General features: G+C 29.7%; 1 protein-coding gene across 19 annotated transcripts in view; it reads right to left on the bottom strand.

Annotated features, from left to right (window-relative positions):
• Positions 1–23,188, bottom strand: part of lap (like-AP180) — a 76,275-nt gene extending 53,087 nt beyond the window's left edge. For 17 of the 19 annotated variants that reach the window (XM_065513010.1, XM_065513081.1, XM_065513090.1 and 14 more), the window contains exons 1-2: positions 22,760–22,900; positions 21,824–22,114 (exon numbers count right to left, since the gene is read on the bottom strand). In XM_065513010.1, the coding sequence (XP_065369082.1) occupies positions 21,824–21,959 (136 nt within the window). In that variant the 5' untranslated portion in view covers positions 21,960–22,114; positions 22,760–22,900. Of the gene's footprint in view, positions 1–21,823; positions 22,115–22,759 lie in introns of all 19 variants that reach the window. The other 2 variants (XM_065513016.1, XM_065513023.1) reach the window with 2 other exon arrangements.
• Positions 23,189–25,063: the final 1,875 nt, after the last annotated feature.

Here is a 25,063-nt window from a genome sequence, read left to right as displayed (position 1 = left end):
ATCGTAAAGAGTATAAGAATAAAGTGATAATAAAATGTAATATCGTACGCGACATACCGTACGTGACAGATTTTTCTCTTATAATAAAAAATATATATTCTGTAAATATACATACATACTATGTATACAAAAACTATAAAAATTAATAGAAAATGTACATTCGGTTTCAATAAACAATTTGACAATAGCAAAAAAATTAGAGTCAAATTCATTTCTTACTACAAGCTAATTGGAAGCCTAGTTTTCGCCGCAATTTTAGCCTAAAACATTAAAAAATTAAATATAATCAGTTTAAACTATTTTTTTTTTGACTTTAAAATGTTATAATATTAAATACTTTCACATAGTAACATTTTATTATTTTCTTCTATTCAAATCATCTTGAAAAAAAGTTTCAAGGGTTTTTGTGTTTTCAGTCGTGGTAGCGATTCTCGTGGAATTGCCCATATAACAACTTTCAAAGTTTCCATTCCCCACCCATAATGTTATAAAATGTTCGCAATTAAAGATCATAAATAAATAATATGCACTGCAGTCGTATGGCCACTTATCGGTTACAAACATATGCCCTCATATTAAAACCAATTAAATATATTTATCAAATAAATATTAACTTGTATATACATTTGTATTTAACAGAATACATATGTTTTTGTACATTATACTCGTATATACATATTTATACAAAACAATGCACAATTAATAGAAAATAATCAAAAATAAAACGCCTGCTTAAAACAAACAAAACAAAATAAAGATTATTTTATTTTGCATCAGTCACAGCATTTTTGTTTTGTTTTTCAATTTTATTTTTTTTAAATAAAAAAATCTTATCACGTTTTGACATTTGTGGGGAGAGAGTAGCTTAGTCGCAAGTGAAGTAAATACAGGCAGCAAAGCTGGATTTTTCGCTTAAATATCAATATAGCTTAAGCAGTTTACTGCAAGTAAACCCCTTTAGATATGCTGCCTGATTCTTGGAATACATTTTAGTTTTTTTTTATTGAAAATCTAATAAATTGTGCGTCATCCACTCAAACTAATTGAAATGCATACGTACTTATGTAAACGTAAATTAAATGCTGGAAATAATCAAATTGTTTAGTTTTTATACTTGTAAAGAATTTTAAAATTCGCAATTGTTTTATTGAACCGCCGTATTAATCATTTGAAATGATTTCAAACATTGATGTATTATTTTTGTTTAAAAAAAAACAAGTTTTTAATTTCATAAAATTATACAACTTGCTAGAATTTGTATGTCGATATCATCACATACATATTTTTATGGAAAAAAAATCACATTAATACATTTTACTTGACAACAGTTTGGACCAATGCTGCTATTATATGCAGCACTCAAATAAAATTAATACTGATAAAGTTAAATAAAATAAGCGAAAAAATCATAAAATACAAATACTTAACATTCACTGGAACTGATAATCCATTCAACTATTTAATAATAAACAGAGAAAATAACAAATACATATGATATTACAAGGGGCGTTTTAGTTGCAAATTGGGAAAGACTTTATTTCAGCATACAAAATGCTTAGATAAAGTTAATGTTAGGTTTAACAGCCAATAGTCCTCATAAGAGCGACACACTTGGATCCTTTAACATCGCTGCCATTGTGATACCTGGAAGATAATACTATGCCACAAAAAACAAGTAAGAGAACTATATTCGGCTGTGCCGAATCTTATATACCCTTCACCAAATTATACTTCAAAATAAAAATTTTAAATATTTTTAAGTAAACAAAATTTATTTTTTTTCCAAATTTGTTTTTTTAATTTTTTCCGTCCGTCTGTGTTGAAATCAACTTTCCGAAGCCCCCAAATAACTTACATACACGATTCATACATCAATATCTCCGAAAATCTTCCGGCTCGATCGAGAAAATCGGTCCACAAATGGCTGAGATATAAGGAAAAAAGGAATAGGACAACCTCGATTTTTGACCTATTTTTGACCTACAGTGGTGGCCACCAATTTAAGACAAATACTTGAATTTTTTTCATCAACTGAATTTTAAGTGCGATAGAGCCAAAATAAAAGGACCTCTAAGGGTATGAAATTTATTATTAATGTTTCTAGTTTCCGAAAAATGTTTGGAAAAATCGGTAAAATATACACATCTGCTCAAAATAATAGATACACCAAAATTTATTTTTTAAAAACGAAAAAAAATGATGGTATATTGTAAAATTATAAAAAAAATTCAGTCGATTTTTATTTATAGTTAAAAGGAGAGTAAAAAACAAAAACAAAATATTTCATAATTAATAATAAATATTATAAAGTAAATTAAATTTCTTAAATTTCGAAAAATTTGGTGCTCATAATAATAGATACATTTTTAAAAATTCTTATTAAACAAAAGCTAATAAATTTTATCTTAAAAAAATTAGTTTATTATTAAAGTAAAGCTAGTATCCAGTATATCCACCTTTGTTTTGTAAAACTTTCTCCACTCTTCTGGGCATACTGGATATCAAGTTCTGACACTTCTCCAATGGAATCTCGTACCATATTTTTTGCATTTTCTCCCATAAATCGTCTTTATTTTTGAAAACTTCCTTCGAAAGCCTTATCTTTAATTCACTCCACAAGTTTTCTATTGGGTTTAAATCAGGGGATTGGCTGGGCCAGCTTAAAACAGGTACGTTATTCTCCAAGAACCAGTTTTTAACTAATCTTGAACTATGTTTTGGGTCGTTGTCCTGCTGGAATGTCCATATTAATGGCATATTTTCCGATGCATATGGAAGCATTACGTTTTCCAATATGTCTCTATACCCACTAGCATTCATGGTATCTTCTATTCGGAATATCGGACCAACACCATTCCATGAAAAGCAACCCCAAACCATTATGTTTCCCCCGCCATGTTTTACCGTCTTTTTTGTAAATTTAACGTGGAATTCTTTTCCTTTTGGTCGGCGTACATTTCTTTGGCAGTCGTTTCCAAACAAATTTATTTTTGTTTCGGACCATTGTAAGTGCTCTTTAGCAAATTCTAATCTTGTCTTGATATTTTTTTGGCGCATTAGTGGCACTTTTCTGGCAATTCTTCCCGGCAATTTAGCTTGTAAAAGACGACGACGAACTGTTTGTGGACTGATTTCGTTACATAGCTCCGCAGAAATAGCTTTCGATGATATGAAAGGGTCTTTTTTAACCATAAGGACGATCCGCCTATCTGTTTCTGGACTGGTTTTCTTTGGTCTACCGCGAGTTTCTCTTTTTTGTTTTTTAGATAAAGCATTTTGGACAAAATGTAAAGATCTTCCTATGCTCTTTGCTATTTCCCGTAATGATTTTCCTTGATTTCTCATCGTTTGAACAATTTTTTTCTCATCTTCGGTACAATGATGATTTCGTCCCATTTTCTTCAAAAGAGTCCTATTTTTTATAAAATTGTTGCTAAAATTTTAATTATACTTACTGTTTCACGTAAATAGGAACAAAAAATTGCACAAAAAAAAAATTGTATATAAACAAATTACAAATTACTGATGTGTATCTATTTTTATGAGCAAATAATTTTTTGTAATTCAAATAAATTCGTTTTTAAAAATCAACATGAAAGCAAATAGTTGCCAGATTTTTGACTGACATGACATTGCCAGATAGAAATTTTATTAATATGATGTATTCTTAACGCTTGTGAGGAAATTTTCAATGTTACCGCCATTTAAATTTTTTCCAATTAGGTGTATCTATTATTTTGAGCAGATGTGTATATGGACAAAGATATGTGGAAATACGTTGACCCACCTAAGCGAACATCCGCTGTTAATAACATGATATGACCGAAACAAATGGAACTAAAATTACGAAATTTGGTCCGAATATTTTATAATAATAAAATTATAATGATATAAATGTGAGAAAATATATTTATTTAAAAAAAATGTTTGGTCAAGTTGTAGAAAAATTTTATGTGTTCATGGTGAATATGTATGAATTTACACAGTCGAATAAAACACACTTGTGTGTTAAAACAGTCCTCATGCATACATATTTGTGGAAATATTTGAAAAAATAATTGGGAATTACATGGAATTTAGCAAACAATTTTTGTCTTAAATTCCTGACCACCACTGTATATCTGGATTACTAAGTCATTAATATAGACAATATGGATATCTAATGATAGATATTTCAAAGACCTTTCCAACGACGTATATAAGACCATAGTAAGTTGGACATACAATGGGTCAAAATCGGAAAAAAATATTTTTTAACCCGAATTTTTTTTTTCATCAAAATTTTTTTTTGTCATAAATTCTTTTTCCAAAAAAATTAATTAAAGAAATTAAAAAAAAAAATTTTTTTAAAAAATTTAAAACTATTTGGAAAAAAAATTTTTTTTAAAAAAATTTTAAAACATTAAAAACAAATTTTGATTTTGTTTAAATAAAAATATTTAAAAAAAAAAATATTTTTAAGTATAATTTGGTGAAGGGTATATAAGATACGGCGCAGCCGAATATTGTTTTTTAAAAATTGTTTTTTTTAAATTTAAAAAAAAAAATTTAATTTAAAAATTTTTTTTGTTTTTTTTTTGTGAACAAAATTCGTGTTAAAATTTTTTTCCGATTTTAAATAGCAACCGAGCCGGAAAAATTACCAATATATTGATCTATCAATTATATTTGTAAGTTATTTGACGGCTACGGAAAGTTGATTTCAACATAAAGACAAACATGGCAATATCAACTTTGCTATCTATAACGATCCTGAATTTATCAATTGACTTAGATTTCAAAATAATCAAAATATTATTTGTGCTCTAAAGTAGAATCCAATCATGATTTTCATGGTTATATTTTAGAACGCAACTACAAGGACTAAAAATATATAAAATTTTTTGAAACCAAATATTTTGAAATAATAATTTTCAATAGTTTCTAGATGTCGAAAGAAATTAGTGCAAAATATACAGTTGTTAATATTCAGAACATTAGCACTCATCTTTTTGATGCTATTTCTATAACAAACTCGACAAACAACACAATATATTGTCCACCGACAACCAAATTATATATTTTTTTAAAAAAAAACTAGCTGAACCCGGTACGCGTTGCTGGCCTTTAGAAAAGATCTGTTTTATATTGCATCTCGATCGCGATTTTAATTTACAGTGTCGGACAAAGTCGGTGATCGAACCTTCAATGTTAATAGATGTGGTGGCATTTCGGCTGGTCCAATGAATTCAAAAATTCAGTAGGATAATTGACGGCTTGTTCTCCGTTCATTACTGTGTCAGTCGATTTGTATTTTATTGTTTCGCCAGGCACTTTTAATTGTATTTGGTCACCAAGCTTGTTAACATCATAATTTTTTGATGCCAAAATTGCACGTTCCCACAGCCAATCCGGGAGCGATTGGCTTCTAGTCTTTCGATATGCTATTGAGGTGTCTCTGCAGCTCTCGATTTCTCTGCCATAGATTTTATATGGAAATTTCTTATTCATGCACCTAATATGCAAGAGTAAACAAAATTGTTTATCACAGACCGAAAATCAAAAATCTGACTTAACACTACCCAAAATGTGGAGTCCATACGGAACATTCTACACACATCCATTTTTATGATATATATGGCATTAGCGATATAATGTAAAAATTGGATTTTTACACGTCCCTCCGCCCACAGACCGAATATCAAAAATCTGACTATACAGTATTGCCCGCTGGGCTATTCTGAAGATTCCCTGAAAATTTCATCAAAATCGGTCCAGCCGTTTTTTATATACATATATAGATGGCATTAGCGGTAAAATGCCAAAAAAAATTGATTATGCCACGCCCCTCCGCCCACAGACCAAAAAAAATATAAAATCTAACTTTACAGTGTTACCCCCGCCAGGCTATTCTGAAGATTCCCTGAAAATTTCATCAATATCGGTCCAGCCGTTTTTGAGTTCATTCGGAACATACACAAACATACAAACATCCATTTTTATATACAGTGGTGGCCACCAATTTAAGACAAATACTTGAATTTTTTTCATCAACTGAATTTTAAGTGCGTTAGAGCCAAAATAAAAGGACCTCTAAGGATATGCAATTTATTATTAATGATTCTAGTTTCTCAAAAATGTTTGGAAAAATCGGTAAAACATATTTGGACAAAGATATGTGGAAATACGTTGACCCACCTCAGCGAACATCCGCTGTTAATAACATGATATGACCGAAACTAATGGAACTAAAAATACGAAATTTGGTCCGAATATTTTATAATAATAAAATTATAATGATATAAATGTGAGAAAATATGATTATTTAAAAAAAAAAAAATTTGGTCAAGTTGTAGAAAAATCTTATGAGCTCGTGGTGAATATGTATGAATTGATACAGTCGAATAAAACACACTTGTGTGTTAAAACAGTCCTCATGCATACATATTTGTGGAAATATTTGAAAAAATAATTGACAATTACATGGAATTTAGCAAACAATTTTTGTCTTAATACCTGGCCACCACTGTATATAGAAGATTGGGAAAATAACGCACACCCAGTTCAAAAGTGAATTAACTCATAATTAATTGTTCGGGTTATATAAACCCGAAAAATTAATTTTGAGCTTAAATTATGCACAATAAACTTGTTTATCTATACAAAAAATATCAGTGCCTTTCATTATGTTTCTATTGGAATATATTTAGTTTCGATTTCTGAAAAATTTAAATTTTGAGTTGCGTCACTTTTGAACTGGGTGTGCGATGTGCTTATCAATATGCATTTTGAAGACAAATATAACAAAATATGCAAAAATATGCCCTAACAAATCGATGCCATTTTACAGCAAAATGTGTGATTTGGATAGATAATTAATTAGTCTTCATGGTATTTTGCATATAAATCCGTCCCGTAGTGATTACAGATTATCGTCCATATCCCATTTGGACCATTATTTAGCAACATATAACCACGTTTCTGTTTCCGTTCATTTTGGGTTGAAAATATAAGTATTCACCGATTGTCGTCCTTTTTCTATTTAGAGCTTGACAAAACATTTCATTTGGAAAGTCGTGATCTGGCTTAAATAGTAAGTTTGTTTACAATGTATATAATTAAGCTTTAATTAATTTATCACTCTTTGGTAAACAACCCTCGTAAAGTACTTTTATGCAAGTTAAAAAGTTCTGCGATTATGTTCTTGTCAAATTGCTAAAGAAAATAAACAAAATTCAACACACTTCATCCAATCATCGCCATACACGAATCCAACATAAGCGCTGATAAAAAAAAGTACTTTAAGTTTAAGTTTGTTTATCTCACGCACATATAAAACTGTAACCGGCTAAGTTTTACTCTGACAACTCAGCCAGCCCCACACTCAAATGACCGCAGACATACGACGTCAACATTATGTATAGTGTAATATGTATGAATTTATGTATGTACATAACATTTATGTAAAATGAGTCATCATGCTCCGTAGTCCTATTGAGGCAAATATATAGTATTTATGTATCAATTTATGTATAAACAACTGTTTGTTAGTTTATTAAAGAGTGTTGGGTAAATAAATTATAGCAGAAAAAGAGTATAAAGGAGACACAAAATTATGCAAATAAAACAAACACTCAGAATACATAAAGGAAATGAAATTGTTTGTTCGAATTTTTGTTGTTTCCCCCCAAAAAAAAAAAACGATCAAAACTAATTTATGAATATAATAAAATAACAAAATATAAATGTAAATTGTTGTCTCATCAATTATCACGAAAATAAAAAATAAATGGGTTAAAAGAAATTGGCATTTTCATTTTTCAAAAATGCAATACACACATTTACATAAACATTTGTACGTACGAGGGTGGGTCAAAAATTCCATGACTTTTTAAATGAAATACAGGGTTTTGGATAAAAAATTATTTTAGTTATCAACATAGTCTCCTTTGTCTATGCATTTTGCCCAACGTTTCTACCATTTTTAATCCCTTCCAAAAAAATAAGATTTGTCGAAGTCATCAAAATAGGTATTTTTTGAGCTCTATGCACTTTGTCCAACTTTTCTCCCATTTTTTTATCCCTCACAAAAAAATAAGATTTTCGAGGTCATCAAAATAGATATCATCATCAAAATAGAGCATTTCGTAGCCTAATTCATGGATTTTTGCCACGGAAACTCGATTGGAAATTCGATTGTGGACAAACGCGGCTGTCATCTTGCAGAAAGCTTTCTCATACCCAAGTGATCATTCAAAATTGAGATGCCTATGGCTTCCACAATATCTCACACTTTCAATGGGCCAATACCATACCGTGATTTTTTTCAATAGTTTCAGGTGTAGAGACCTCAACTGGGCGTCCAGAACTTTAGGCATCTTCCGTGATGCCACTTATTTACCATTGAAATTGATGGTACAGAGTTCCCATAGTATTTATCAAGCTTAGCCTTTGAGTGATGGTTTTATTCAGCAAAAAATAATGCTTAATGAGCAGACGAAATTCACTTTTTTCCAATTTCTCCTCATGTCACGAGGTACTCTACTATCAATGGCTGTCAAACACAAACTAAATGACGCAGCTTGTTCAAATTTTGACAGGATTGAACTGACAGATGCCTGTTGACAGGAGCAGTGTTGCCCTTTCAGTTAAGAGCCGGGAAATTCAAAAAGTCAAGGACTTATTAGCCCACCCTCGCATACTCTATCGTATACATATACTTTGTATACATATTTATGCCAACAGTTACATTTTTATGTAAATGCCTGTATATGTATGAGTGACGTAATATTAAAGAAAAACATTGTGAAGATTCCATTTCACAACATGCTTGTGATACTTTATATACTCATCCGTCCGTCCGTCCCTATATACATACATATGTATGTACCTACATACTAGCTGTAATGTGAAACAACAATAACAACAGAAGAAAAAAAGCAAAAGTGGGTGCATTCATATTTGCTTGGAAACTAAAGGAATACAAAGCTAACAAATAGAGTAACGTATCTATAGTCAACATTACTTACATTAACAACAACGGGTATGAAAGTATAGTATAGGAAGCCCGAATTTACACCATAACCAAGTAAACGTGGAAAATGGAGAATCCTGCTAGTTTACCTGAAGGTCCGGTCCTATCTTGGTACATACTTCAATAACTTGTATGATGACTTATAATGGACATAATTCATTCATAGAACGGGTGAATAGAAAAGAGTCTAATTGCGTTTTTTTTCTGGCAAAAAATTTTGAAAACACTCTCATAATGTGTTACATGTGTTACATTTTTAACGATCACAAATATTCTAGAACAATACTTTTTTGCTTCCATTTTAACACTTTTAATCAAAAAATACAAAAATTATTTCATTGACACAAACGAACTTAATGAAAATATGTTTCTTTTCAAAAACAATAACAAGAACAGCTGTTTAAACAGTGCTGCCTTTCTTACTCTTTGATAAAATTGAGGGCGAACATTAGGGCAACATTATTAGAAAAGAACAAGTTAAACGCTTACAAAACAATTTTTTTTTAGAAATGAACACAAAGAAGGGTAGAAGTCAGAATAAAAGCGACACAGCCGATGTAGATATTAGATATCGATTCGTTGCCAGAATTTTCACAAAAATTTCAAGTAAAAATTTCTTTTGCATTGATACTTGACTATTTTGGAAAATTACCTATTTTTAAAAAAAACTGCTGAGAATATGAAATTTTGGAATTTGAAACTCCACATGAGTTACAAATGGAATGGAAACTTTCAAGGATATTAAAATATTAACGCTTTGAAGGTAATTTTTGTCAATTTTTTTAATTTTGATAAATTAATTTCTCTAGATATTTAATGATAACCCTCTTCCATTTGACATCCATATCGCCATTCTAGATCAACAAAAAAGAAGAAATTAAAATTTCACATCCATAGTAGAAGTTACTAATTTGGTGCTTGCATTTGGATAACGGAATTCCACATAGGAAATCTATGTCTCCGTCAGGTAACATGGCGCCTTTTTTCGCCAGATCATCAGCAACACAGTTGCCCCGTACCCACTTGAGTACGACTGTTGAATGTCTCGCCATCCTGTTTAAGGATGCCCGTTAGAGATTATATAGCGGCCTGACTGTCAGTATATATACGAATATCCCTGTCTGATATCTTGTTATAACTAAGCCCTTTTGATGGCTGATATTTCAGCCTGAATAATGCTCTAATGTTACGTTCTCTTCCTTTCACAATTTGCAAATCGTATTGACGGATAAATGGAGCCAGATGAACTTTCAAATATGTGTGTCGTTCTGTTGTATGTAGAGTAGTAGTTTCTGAATTCTGTAACATCTTTCAGTGATCTTATAGGATGTTTATTAATATTTGGTGCCTGCTTGCAAGGTAATTTATCAGCCACTCTCCCATTACCATAAGTCTAGTTGCAGCAAGGTCTGCTTCATATTTCAAAACATCGGTCGGTAGTTTTTGTTGCACCACAGCTGTTCATACTGCAAAGTCTCTGAATTTTTATATTATGTAAAAGATTTTATATTTACCTTCTTCTCTAAGGAACTTTACCATACTATCGAGGCATACGTTAGAATAATTCGCAGTACAATCATGTATAGCCTATACAGAAATCCTATTGGTACTTCCAGTACAATCTCGAATCAAGTACGACTCCTAGATATTTGACTTTCTTCGTAATTTGTATAGTTTTGTTTTGAAAAACAAGGCATTCATAATATGGAAAAGATTACATAACGTGCCAAATCTATTAGAACAAGAAGCTCTAGACTAAGAAACATATGTTACTTCTCTTTTAGTGGCATCAGCTAAAAATGTGATCAGATCTTGAAATAAATAGCGTTGTGAGAACATTTACCCCTATCATGAGACAATAGATCTGTACCATTGTGATATAATTGAGATTGATTCATTGGATAAACATAAGATCATGGCAACAAAATCGGTTGCTAGTCGACGATAAAGAATATATTGTTACGAAATTGTACTTGAATTAAAATATAACGATTTTAACGGCTGATTTAAAAGTAGCATAATGCTTTCAAGTAACAGTGCTGTAAAACTGTAACATATCTGTGGGCATTGTTAAATAAAAGCTTTCAGTTGATTTGATTGTAAGTTGGCAACGCTGTATTCGAGTTCGAATAATCATTTAAAGAACATTGTAGAAAGTACACCACAGATGGCGTATGATCTAGAATATTCGAACTTTGACAGTTAAAGAGCTTTCTAGATGGTAATGCAGTGTTTTAAATAGTGGCAGAGGTTGCAGTCGTTAGTGAGTTGATCAGAGACGCTTTTCGAGAAAACATCATCTAAGTGCCTTAAAGTGTGTTGTGTTTGTTTTCAAAGTAAATTCGTGTACATTATAAATTGTGTCTGTAATTCTGAGAATTTATAAACGTGTATAAGAAAACATTGAGTGGCTATTTAATTCTGTTGTTGTTGTACATTTTAAATAAATAAAGAGTTGTTACAATTTTTAAACTACTAAACGGCTTTTATTTGCAATCAAAAGTATCCGGTTTATTTAAAGGAAATAAACCAGCGTTTTGAAAAGGTTAAAACGTAACAATATTATCAACGAAATCAAAAAACTTGTTCTCTACTGTTTGTATTCTGCAGTTATCAACACTCTCGAAGAAGGATAAAAAGTCCATAAAGTACTATTCTTAGGGCAATAAAGAAACAATTGATCGATCAGTTGTGATTAACCTTTGTTGGAAATATTCAAAGCCATCGAAATGTAGTCTGCCTTTAAATAACTGCGGAACACCATCTTAAAAATTATGCAACGATTCTAATGATCAAGGACCACAATATCATGCTAAAACAACTGTTTCTCCTCGGATGTCACCGGGGAAGTCAACCAAACGTAGACATTATAAAGAGTATTGATAAAGAAGAATTTCGGTTGAAGCAACCAAACTTTTGTTATCCATTCTAAAATTTTGTAGTCACAACTGTAAAATTCGGTTACTAAGGTAGAATCATTCGATTGGCAAAAAATTCGGTTGCTATCACTAATCTGTTTTCTCTGTCTAGATTCCATTTTATAGCAGCTGGTACTTCCAACATTAGAACGACATCATGGTCGTAAGTTGAGATCTCCTATTTGAATGACATTCAAACAGATGAAATGAATTCGTCTGTGTCAGGATAATGTATGAATGTTATATTTGGAGATCGCCCTTAACACATGCCGGTGAATGGTTATAGATTTTCCTTTTTGGTCCTGCATATGCCCTTAATGTATTCAGAATCGTCAGGACACCCCTCACAATTTTAACTGCCAATTCTATTTCATTTTTTCCAGAGGAATTATGAACTCAATCAATTGATGTAACACAATTCCTTGGACTTGACATCCATGGCCCAAAGATGATACAGAATCATACAATGCATTAAATTTGTTTGGGCTGGAAAACATATCTACCCCACAGAGCAACGTATGTGTAATATTAATAAAAACAAATATTACTCATATGTTGACATAATGATGGCAAAACAATCCTAAAGAATATAACCCTGATATATAATTGTGATTACATTAAATACAATCAATAAAACATAATTCAAACATTTTACGCATTAAAATATACTATCAAAATTCGGCACACATTTATGTACCCTGCCAAATATACAGATTTATGCCCCAATTTACTTTTAGCAACATACAACGCCTCTGCTACGTTATATTTTTTTTTTTTCATTTCTTTGCATTTGTTCTTTGCATGAATGTACTATAAGATTGTATATATTTGCAACGTACATACGTTATGAAGCACAAGGAAGAAGAATGACAATTTATACATTGTAATAATAACTATTGTTGCTTTTGTTAGTTAGTGAAAGATGAAAAATCATAGGGCTTGAATATTTTAAATTCAACTACTTGGACTTGTACACGTAGATGTTATGGAGACAAAATCAGAAAAAACACATGCTGTTAATAACAAAAGAAAATTGGCAAAACAAATATTTACAAAATTCATTTCAATGATTTAAAAGAATTAATACATATTAAAGAGAATACAGTCGAACAGTTATTGCAATCAAAGCAGCTCCTTGACATAACATCCACAGTCTGAATTAAATACGATTACAAGATTAGAAAACCATGAGATATCGATTTACCAGACCGCATCATCAACTTTATGGTCATCGACATAATGGACAGTCTTCCGCAAACAAAATCACTTCCAATCATCATAGTATTTTAACTGTGCGGAATTTTTACCGTCTAACGAGTGGTGATCACTGACATAATTCACGATCCATAGCGTCATGTTGTCTAGCATTATGGACTGCAGCATATTCTAGAAGAGAGTGACATATCAGAAAGTAGTGAAAGCCTTCGAAAATTCTAGCGCGACAAAGTCTGTCCTTTCACAAGGAATCTACAGGTTCAAACCCTGTGAGATCTGCTACTATGTAACACAACGGATATGGGCCTGTGTGATTGTCCCTCAAACCCTTATCCCTTAGGCTTCTCACTAACAGATTAAAACCCATTTTAGATATATGTATAACTCCCCACCAAGTCATTTTAACATCAGCATGGATATAACGCCGAGGCCAATAGCCTTGGATGATTTGGCAATGCTAATGGCCTCCGCAGTTGGCGTATAAAGTTGTGATTCTCTTAATAAATAGCCACTAAAACTCATTCAGGTTTGGATTTGCTTAATTTTTGCATGGTTTGGAAAGAAACCGAACTGTAGACTACAACTTAGTAACCACTGAACTGAAGTTGCAGTTTTTCAAATCATCTATCTTTTACCAAACTGCAAACGTCGTGATCCTGCTAAACAATCCTTGGGTCGTCAAAGTTAAGGAAATAATCAGCCCAATCGTGAATAAAAATTCCGCGGGAGTTTTTTTCCTTTTTTTCCCACGGATTTTTTATTCATGATTGGGATGAATATGCAAAGTAGAGTTTTTTAAGTAAGTAAAACACAGTAAATCATTCCAATTGGTATTAAATATTAAAATGTTTAAAATTATAAAGTTTCTCATTGTTAATTTGTGATGAGGATTTATGTGCAGGAGCCACATAAAGTTCATCAAGCGTAGAATGGACTTTATCTTCCGGTAAAGTAACAGGATCAGAGCGAGAAATTATACAATTGCTTAATATTGTCAACTTAACAACAGCTTTATCATGCGAAAAAAATTTTTCCCAGCAGTGGAACTGTTGCAACAACGACCAGGGATAAATCAGTGCTACCACAACTATGTTCAATATAGCCCAAAATTACTCAATTAATACTGGTCCAGAATAGTCAGTGACGTCCAATTTATGTCCAGCATGGGTCAGGGTCTTGCCAACCCTATTTCACCTCGTCCAGCGAACTTATGATAAGTATCACAATTCCTTGTCTAAAATACCCTGCAGAACCACATCACTAAAAAAATTATAGTTTTAGCACTGAGTTAAAATCTGTGTAAACGCAATTGTAACACATAAGAACAATGTTGATTATCGATTCTAAATGCTTATTTCAATAATAGTTTTTAGCTAGATCAGCAACATGAGTTACTACGAAGAAATGAATGATAATAAAAGCGTTTAAAAAGTGTAATTCCTGTATATTAAGGTGCTCTTTCCATACAAATTTCTTACGTTACAAAAAATAAGGTCCTCCATTAATATTTTCCGTTGTCAGTTGAAGAAGCATACATATATTGTAAATTTGAATGAAAACAGAAAAACACAATACCAAAATTACCATTCTTTTATTCATATATCACTTGAAATGCAAAACGGGCGTAACAACCAAGATGTCTAAAATTGAGTTTTTAATGGATATTGGTACTTTTGCATTTTAGGTGACGATATATAGATTTCGATTAATCGGATTTAGACCCCGAAAATCGATTTTCGATCATAATCGTAATCGATTTGCAATTAACTATTACGAAGCAAGTTTGTTGGCACACAGTTGTTGAGATAATCCTTATTAAAAATCTCTATTAAAAAATGTAAATACATAAATAGTTGAATTATAATAATAACTGTTAATCAGAGCTGTAAATGAATCACTCATTTTTGAATTAATTCGCGAATCATTCACACAAAAAAATGAATTGAATGAAATTTGAGTCAATTCAAATGAATTTGGTAAAAATGAATTGCAATTCGTTTCCAATTCAAATGAATTGATTTGGAATTAATTCAAATGAATTAGAAAAAAGAATTAGCCATTCATTTCCAACTCCGAAGTGGAATTCGCAGCTTATTTAGCAGATTCTTCAAAGTCATTAAGTATGATGTATAATTATCCGACGGTTAAAAAGGCTTTGTTTAAATTTAATGCGCCGTTACCATCGTCAGCTGCTGTTGAAAGATTATTTTCATACGCCTCTATTCTAAACATGCCTAAACGTGGATCTCTTTCAGATGATAATTTTGAAAAGCTATTTTTGTTTAAGGTGAATGATGCATTCTAATTAAATCTAATTAGCCTTATTTTGTAACTAAAATAATAACATAATTAGTTGATGCAAATAATTCCTATTATTTATGAAACTCAATTGTGTTTTGAACTACATAAATTGTTACTTTTCCAGATTTTTGGTTATTTTTGGAAGATAGTTTTATTTTTTTAAATAAATATAACATAAATATTAGCAAAATTTTGTCGTTGGGTGGTCGTGGGTCACAAAATTTCAAAAATTATTAATTGATTCTTGAATATTAAATGTGCTTTGTCGTCGTTCAGCGTATTTCAAAATAAAAATCTTCTTGAAGAAATAAACTCCCAACACCATGTTTTCATTGATCAGGCGCGGATACACGACAAGGCTTTTAATTTTTGTACTGGATATTTTCATTTTGGTAGAAGAAATTTTTCATTCTCCCTAGAGATCTGCTCTTGAATTTGATTGATTGCAACTCATTTTTGAATCATTCATTTGAATTGCTAATTCTTTTTTTCTAATTCATTTGAATTAATTCAAAATCAATTCAATTCAAATGAATTGGAAATGAAATGCAACTCATTTTTACAAATTCAATTAATTTTCAGAAATGAATTGAAATACATTTCTGCCTAATTCGTTTGAATTGATTCAAATTTCATTCAATTCATTTTTTCAATTCAATGAATTAATTAAAAATTTAGCAAATTCATGAATTAAAATCAAAAAAAGAATGATTCATTTACAGCGCTGCTGTTAATTTAAATAATATAGTAAATTTTTTACAACCAAATTTAAATTATGTAATTTTTACGTTAATAACGAGTTTGTACCTTTACATCTCTGTTTTAATTACAAGAGAGAGGGTGTCTACTTTTGTGTTTGCAATCAGTGTAGCCAGATGTGGGGATTTGTCCCCAAACTGGGGATTTCAAGATTTTTTTGAGGACAGAATTTCGTGGGGAGGGATTTGGGGATTTTAACAAAATTTGGGGATTTACATGCATTTTTGGGGATTTTACATTTTTAGACATTCTTTATTTAAATTTTATAGTGCTTGTATCTGTAATTAAAAATGTTAATTACATTTCTTCAGAATTTGACGAAAATGACAAAAATTTTAGATATGCATTTCGAGACTTTTTTTGCTCCCAGGCCACAATTTACTTTGATAATTTGAAAATTAAAAAAAGGATTTCAAAAAATGTTCACAGATGTTAAATTGTTTTAAATTCTTGCTAAAAATACAAAGCTGAATCATTCTCTAAGAGCTATTTTTTGAATTCGTATTTAAATATTAATTATCTTTAAGTTCTATTTAAATGAGTTTTTCAGTGCTCTTTTAAATGGTACTTAAATGGCCAACGTTAGTTATTTAAAATTTATTTAAGTTTCATAAACTTGTAGCGCTGTATTTTTTTTACAGTATCCAGCAAAAACTCCACTTCCGATGCGGTGTCTTCTTTGTCCATTTTCTTACCAATAATTTTATTTTTTAATAAACTTTAATTTTTTTATTGGGTAAAACGTACAAATTTTTGTTTTGGTTGAACACCTGTTTTAAGCAAAATTATCGATAATTGTTTGACATTTAGTAGTGCTACCATAATTCTATCATCATTTAAATAAGAAAAATTATATAGCACTGAAAAACTCGGCTGTGCCGAATCTTATATACTCTTCACCAAATTATACTTCAAAATAAAAATTTTTAATATTTTTAAGTAAACAAAATTAATTTTTATTTTTCAAGTTATTCATTACAAAAAATTAAATTATGCCTCAGCGCCTTAAAGGCTTTTTAGAGGCAATTAGTGGCAACATTTTTTAAATTCTTTTTTTTTTCAAAATTTTTTTTTAATATTTTGTAAAAAAAAATTTGGTGAAAAAAAAATCGGGTTAAAAAATATTTTTTCGTTTTTGACCCACTGTAGGTCCAACTTACTATGGTCATAGTAATCCAGATATAGGTCAAAAATGAGGTTGTCAAATTATAAATTATGCCTCAGCGCCATAAAGGCTTTTTAGGGGCAATTAGTGTCAACATTTTTTGAAAAAAAATTTTTTTCAAATTGTTTTTTTAAATTTAAAATTTTTTTTTATATTTAGTAAAAAAAAATTTTGGTGAAAAAAAAAATCGGTTTCAAAAATATTTTTCCCGTTTTTGACTCATTGTAGGTCCAATTTACTATGGTCATAGTAATCTAGATATAGATCAAAAATAGAGGTTTTTTCCTTATATCTGGACCGATTTTCTAGATTTTAAACAGCAACCGAGCCGGAAGAATTCCGGAGATATTGATGTATGAATCGGGTATGTAAGTTATTTGGAGGCTTCGGAAAGTTGATTTCTATAGATAGACAGTCAGACGGACATGGCTATAATCGAATACAGTATCCATCTTATTTATCAATTGTATTGCAAATTAAGTTAAAGTTCTAAATTCGAATCATAATTATGTACTAAAAGGTGAACTGAATTTACATTTTTTAAAAAAACACAATTTTTTGGGATAAAAAGTTCAAACCCCTACATTTTAAAAATCGAATATTAAAAAACTCTTGATTTCTGAAGGAGTCCTAAAAAATAATATCTTCTAAACAAGTTGTTCCAAAATCGATGAATCAACTTTTTGTGAAACGTACAATAGTAAAATTTTGTATTAACAATATAATATATATATTTTTTTTTTAATTTTGTTTTTTAAAAATACTTATAAACTTACGGGTACAAAATTGGGGATTTCAATTTTGAAATGGGGATTTTTTGGGGACATCGACTTTCAAATTGGGGACATGAGGTAAACTTTGTCTGGCAACACTGTTTGCAATTCATATGTACAAGCTGAAAGAGTACATGAAAGAGTAAATTGTGTTTAATGAATTAATTTTGTTGATAATTACTAAATACCGTTAGGAGTTGAATTGAATTTTTTATATACTCATCACATGTGTATGGATGAATGTAGACATGTATTGTAAAATAAAAATATCAACAACAACATCAGCTGGTTTAAAGAAAGTGAAATTTGTTGCATTGTTGTTTTAACAAAGAATTCGATGATAATTAAATTATTACGAACAACAACAGCAGCAGCGACACGACAATATTGACGAAGGCGACAACAAGAGCAACACAATAATAATAATAATAATAACGATAAGTATTTATTAAGTTCATTTACACTTTACATGAAAACCATGCACCACTCACTCACTCTACTTGAAGATTTTTGTTATGTACATATGCGATTAGGGAGCAAAGATGGATGGATGGATGGATGGATGGATGGAAGTATGGAAAAAGAAAAATAAACACAGAAAATTATATGACTACAATTCGCCCAATAAACAAACAAACAATCTAACAAGTACAAACCCATTTAACAAAAAAAAAACATACATATGGGCAATTCCATGTCATCATACGTGACATTTGTACGCCTACAGAGTGGAATAGATTTTGCAAATATAAAAATATCTGAAAAATAATTTGATCTTTATTTTCCATTCAGAGGGTATTATATTTAAAAAAAAAGTCCTTTCGAAACATTGTTGTCAAAATATCGATCGAAAAAAGGTTATAACGTACCTACGTGACATAAAGCGGAAGTAATTTTGAGGTACATGTAGAAATATGCAAAAATTTGCGAATCGTTAGAGGCGTTATGTTTTCTTTTAATTTCTTATACTAAACCAAATATTTTTCATTTACAATCCGTCATATTTAAATAAAAACAGTCATTGGATGATTTCATCTGTATAAATAAAATTTAATATCGTACGTGACAGATTTTTCTCTTACAGTAAAACAATATACAGTGGTTGACAAAACAATGGAAACTTTTCCAAATATTCCATATGTAGCCCAAAATTTAAAATATTTTTTTAAAATAAAAATTTTTTTTTTAGTATTTTACTTGTATAGTTTTATTTATGTATATAAATTAACTGAAAAACAAACAACATAATTAATTATATTCTGAAAAAAGGGAACAAAATTAAAAATATTCACTATTTCGCTACTGAAAAAATAGGCTGACTTCATAAACGCATTTTGCAAAGCAACACTGCAATGCATAGTGTTCATAAACGCAATAGATTTTGTTTTGGCAATGTCGCAAGTTCATTATTGTATGGCAATGCTTGTCCATGCGCAGCATCTGTTAAATTTGTGAACTGTTTTTAATTATGATTCTTTACAAAACATTTATGCGTTCATGAATGTCACAAAATATTGCTTTGTCTTTTAATTGCTTTGCATTACTGCGTTTATGAAGTCTTCCATAGTCTTTATACTGACAATTTTTTCAGTAGCGAAATATTATTTTGGCCCTTAAAATGGTGTAATAAGGTCCAAATACTTTAACATAGTAAAATTTTAGTGTTTTCTCCTATTCAAATCATCTTGAAAGAAAATTTCATAGGGTTTTTGTTTTTTTAGTCGTGGTTTTCATTCTCGTGGAATTGCCTATATGTATGTTTGTACATAGAATCTTTGACAGACCAAGATGATGAATGGACATGAAAATGACTAATGGTCAGTTTGCTGTTATGTGACATTATATACTCCCATGTATATGTACATACAATATCATACATATGCATGGTAAAATATTATGTACTTCACATAAATTTGTTTGTAGTTGAGGATTTAATAAAGAATACTTTTAATATCCTTTAATAAAGATTCTATATTTTACAATTTAACAAAAGATACGTGGAATTATTTAAAAACAATACGTCTGTTTAAACCTACACCTGTTGTTTGTTATAAACGATCTTATTTTTCCAGATATTTGTTTCATTATAAATATGTTTTTTATTTTATTTCAATAATATATTTAGGAAATTTCCAAATACCTAGTCATAAGTTCTGGTACAATTAATTTTGACCCTATAGAATCAAAAAATTCAGGCAGTGTTGTTAGCTCTTCAAGTTTCTCCAAAAATGTATCTTATTAAGAAAAATGACAAGTGAAAGGGAAGCAGTCAAATTTTGTTATTTTAATTTTCCTAACGGAGTGTCTTGTTTCTATGTATAATTCTCTATGCTACATAGTCAAGTACTTCTTGGGAACCATATGTATATTTTAGTAATTCTAGTCTACACTTTTGGTATTTTTCTTGCGAAGATGTCGATAATGAAACTGCATATTTTGTTAGCATTTGACGTTGTATTAAAATAATTAAAAGACAAAAAGGTACGAATTGATAACAGTTGGAAGAGTCACGATTCGAATTCACGATTTTCTTTTTTTTCTCATCAAAGACAAATATATAAATCTTGACAAAACTGGTAACTTGGAGACACTTGTCCCCATGTTTCCTTCAGGTTGAGGGTGGGGAGATATTCAAAACCTTAGTGTCCCCTAGTATATCAAAAATGTGAATATTCATAAATATCTGGCTGGACTTAATAGTATTTATTAGATTTAAGAGATGAAATACGTATTGTTAGTTTAATAAAGCTAGAGTCACACACGGTAAATATTTAAAATATAAATATTAAAATATTTAAAAAAAAAAATACGTACATTACTCAAAAGCTGTCGACTGACTGTGTGTGTCTTTCAAGAACACCCAAAATTTATTAAATATTAAACGTTTGAGAATGATTTTTTAATACATACTTCAAAATAATGTCATTATTAACCAAAAGGGGAGTTTATTGTGTCTTTTATGAATATAAAGAGTTGAAAATTTTAAGCAGTTTACACCATTTTCCATAAGGGATAGTTTTCATTTCGAACCCATAAAGTAAGTATAGAAATTCTCGAACATTATATATGGGGACCTTGGCATAAAGACTGTACATAATTGGAATCTCTTCAATAGAAATAGATGACAAAAGGAGATTTCTTTAATATTGTACTGGCTAAGGTTGAAATCATCAATTCTGTTTTAATTTAACTCTCTAGTTGTAATTTTACAATTACTCTCTAAACATTTTACTTTTACAAAAATTATTATCAAATTAAATAATTTTAGCTGTACAATGTGTTTGTACACCAAATTTTCTATAACATAGTTTACCCACACTTTTTTGGTAAATATTAGGGTATTTATATTATGTATGATATAATAACTTTTTAAAAAAATTTATTTCAATTTTTAAAAATTTCATTTCATAGATAATTATGGTAGAAAAACTCTCGTCATTTAAATATTTTTTTATTAATAATACTTGACTTAATAAAAAAACATGCATGTAGAACAATTTACAATTTTACACTTTTCCAAACACAAATTTTTACAATTTTACAAGCCCTTTATATTATTATGTAAAATGCCTACAAAATGTACTTTAATAAATTTCAATTGATTTCAAATAATTGTTGGGTTTTTTTTTCAATTTAAATAAAATTTCTTTGTAAATTCGTTACAGCAAATAATACTTACAGTCTAAATGTTTCTTCTTGGGTCCAATGCACTCTTCCGTTGTGGCCTTGCATACTGATTTGGCCAGACCTTGACCGGCAAGACTGTGCCTGGCAGCCAACAGTCTGTCGTTTATTGTTTGCCCAGCCATGGACATGATGAATTCTTTATTTTATTACTTCTACTTAATACACACAAAAAAATTACAATTCTTTGATTTTCAAACACTGTTTTTAATTCTTTTCTTTTATTTAATAATTTTGCATTTAATTTGTCTTGTTGTCGTAACAAAGTACCAGCTTTGATTACAAACTGTAATTGGCAGAGAAAGATAAAATTAAAATAATTGAACACATAAAAATTAATTAACAAAAATTTAATCACAAAATTATAAAACACTTGGATGACAGCTTTTATCAGAAACAAAAAGCAGAGCACAGAGCAGAGATGTGGATAATGGTGTTGACCCATTAAATCAAGGTTTCAGGGGGAGAAAAAAAAGTCACACAAAAACACACACACGCCCCCTAAATCAAAAGACACCCATTATATGCAGGAATTATTGATTTATTTCAAATTTACTTTACTAATTTACACTTATTATTGTTGCATGATAGGTATTTCTTTTATTTATTCTTTTAAATAAATAATTCCGATTGAGAATTATTGATTTTTATTTTACAGATTTTTTCCCTTCTTTTTCAATTGAAATAAGAAAAAACACAACACGCACTAGAGAGTGTGTGTGTTTGTGTGATTTTGACAACCGAATTGTCTTGTTGTTTTTTTTTCATTTGATTTTTCTCATTCATTACACTTTTTTGCTTTGCTTTTTTAAGAACCTATTTCTTTGATATTGGTTTTTTTGTATCCAATTTTTTTTTAATTTGATGGGTGCTCTCAATACGTGGCTTCTAAAACAACAAATTACAGGCATTTTTCAATTTATTTATTTACCGTTAAACAACAAATTGCTCTTAATTATATCGTAATAATTTATTACTTCACTTTTTTCCCATAAATTATTTTTTTTTATCACTTTTTTATACCTTTTTTTTACTACTTTTATGAAATAAATTTTTTCTTACAGGAATTTTTTCTCTTCGATTTATACAAGATTTTTTACTCTGCTGCTTGTTTTCTATATTTTTATCAAATCTATTGTTATATTTTTACTATAATTCTCTTTTAACTTGTTTAAACAATTATGAATTTAACTTTGATTGCTAATTTCTTGTGTAATATTCAAGATATTTTAATTTTACAACTTTTTATTAAGTTTTTTCTTTCTTTTTCAGGAGTTCTTTTCTTCTCATTCGATTTTTCCAAATTTTATTTGCGCAAAGTAATGATTTCAAGTGTATGTGTGTGTGATCAATGTGAAGAAAACATACTAAATCAGCATACTTTTTTCTAGAGTTGTATAAAATAGTATGGTGTACTTATTTAGTATTTCTTTTCAGTAAAAGTGTAGTATTGTAATCTAAATGTAAATAGAAAGTGACCCAAAACATATGAATCTTTCAGGATTAATTTTTTTAAACACTAATCAATAGTAAAATTCTTCAGGAACATAATAATGCATTAGGTTAGGTTAGGTTTTTTTTTAAAGCTTGAAAACAGATTCAATAGCCTATAAGAAGGGCTTTGCATGAATGAAATATTTTATAGTGTTACCGATATGTTTAAAACTGCATTGTAAAATAGAATTTTGAAAGCTGAAAAACATAGTCAGCCCAATTATGAATACAAAAATTCCCCGGAGTTTTTTCCCATTGAATTTGAATAGGAAAAATGGGAAAAGGGAAAATATTCCCGCGGAATTTTTATTCATAATTGGGCTGATTATTTTTTTTTCCAAAATTTCATCAACAAATCTCTAGATCCCTTGATGTAGTTGCGAAAGTAATGATTTCAATTGTATCAAGGTCTATTAATAGACGTTTATTGTAGTGTTCGCCGCAACAAACACTAGTTAATTTGACATCATCAACATCCAAACATCCATAATCAGCTGATTGTTTGACACACCTGTTCTCGCCTTGGATGAATTAATCTCAATGTTACATACGGAATGACAAACTTATATATAACACATTAATGGTGAAGGGCACAGATTATTACAGATATGAAACAAATGACAGTTCTCAAAAAAAATATCGAACCGTATGGTTATGGTTTGCAGAGCGAGAGACACAATACAATTTTCAATAGACAACGAATGTGATATATATTTGTCCCTCTTCCCAAACAACAACCATTCACATCTGTGATGAAGGGTATAAAAACAATAATCAGCTCTTTAACTAGCTCTATCCAAAGTTGACAATAAAAAATTTCTAGAATTTATAAGAAAATCGCTAAATTAGTAACAATGGTAAAATAATGGGAAATTCAATTAGAATACAATTTGTTGCTAAAAAAACAGTTATGTCTTTCATTAAGTTTCAATTGGTATAAATTTTTTTGCGATTTCTGAAAAATTAAAATTTTGGGTTGTGACTTTTGAACTGGATGTGCGAAATAGTGATTTTATTCGAATTGTAACTAGCAGTTCCAAATTGAATAAAAATTGTACTTTTCGTGTCCAAATAAATTTGGATAAAAATTTTTGGAAAGCGATTTGTGCTTAGTACAATATTCTTTATTTTCAACAATGAAAATTAGACCAAATTCAATATACATTACCAATTTTTTTTAAATTCATTCGTAAAAAACTAGTTCTAAAATAGTATTTATCCAATTCTCATAAATACAGTGAGCCCCAAAAGTGAGTAAACACCAAAAATTATTGGATATTTTTTAAGATAATGAAAATTCTAAAATTTATCCATCGATTAAAATTTTAAAGTTTCGGTTTGATAGAGATTGGCTTGAATAATATTTTTGGTTGTAAAAAATATAGATTTAAGTCGGACTATAATGATTTTCATGATCTTAAAAAAAATCAAAAAATTCGCTGCTGTTTACTCACTTTTGAGGCTCACTGTAGATTAAATTGCCAAAATGTCATTCAAAACATAAAGTGCAAAAAGGGCACTTTGTAATTTGACTAGCTAACAACAACAAATGTTGTATGTTAGTGCTGTAAAATATGTGGTTAACTACTTGTACTTCTAAACATTAACTTGGCATCACTTTAATTTATTTTTTTCACATTCGCATGGAATTGTGTTGCCAGATTTATTTTTTTGTTAATTTTATGGGAATTGTGGTGAAATTTTTTGTATAGATAAACGAAAATAAAATCGTTTCTGTTAA

The sequence above is a fragment of the Calliphora vicina genome, chromosome 1 (genome assembly GCF_958450345.1).
Source record: "Calliphora vicina chromosome 1, idCalVici1.1, whole genome shotgun sequence".
Lineage (NCBI taxonomy): Eukaryota > Metazoa > Arthropoda > Insecta > Diptera > Calliphoridae > Calliphora > Calliphora vicina.
The sequence above is the reverse complement of the archived record's forward strand: the minus strand, read 5'-3'. Positions and strand labels throughout refer to the sequence as shown.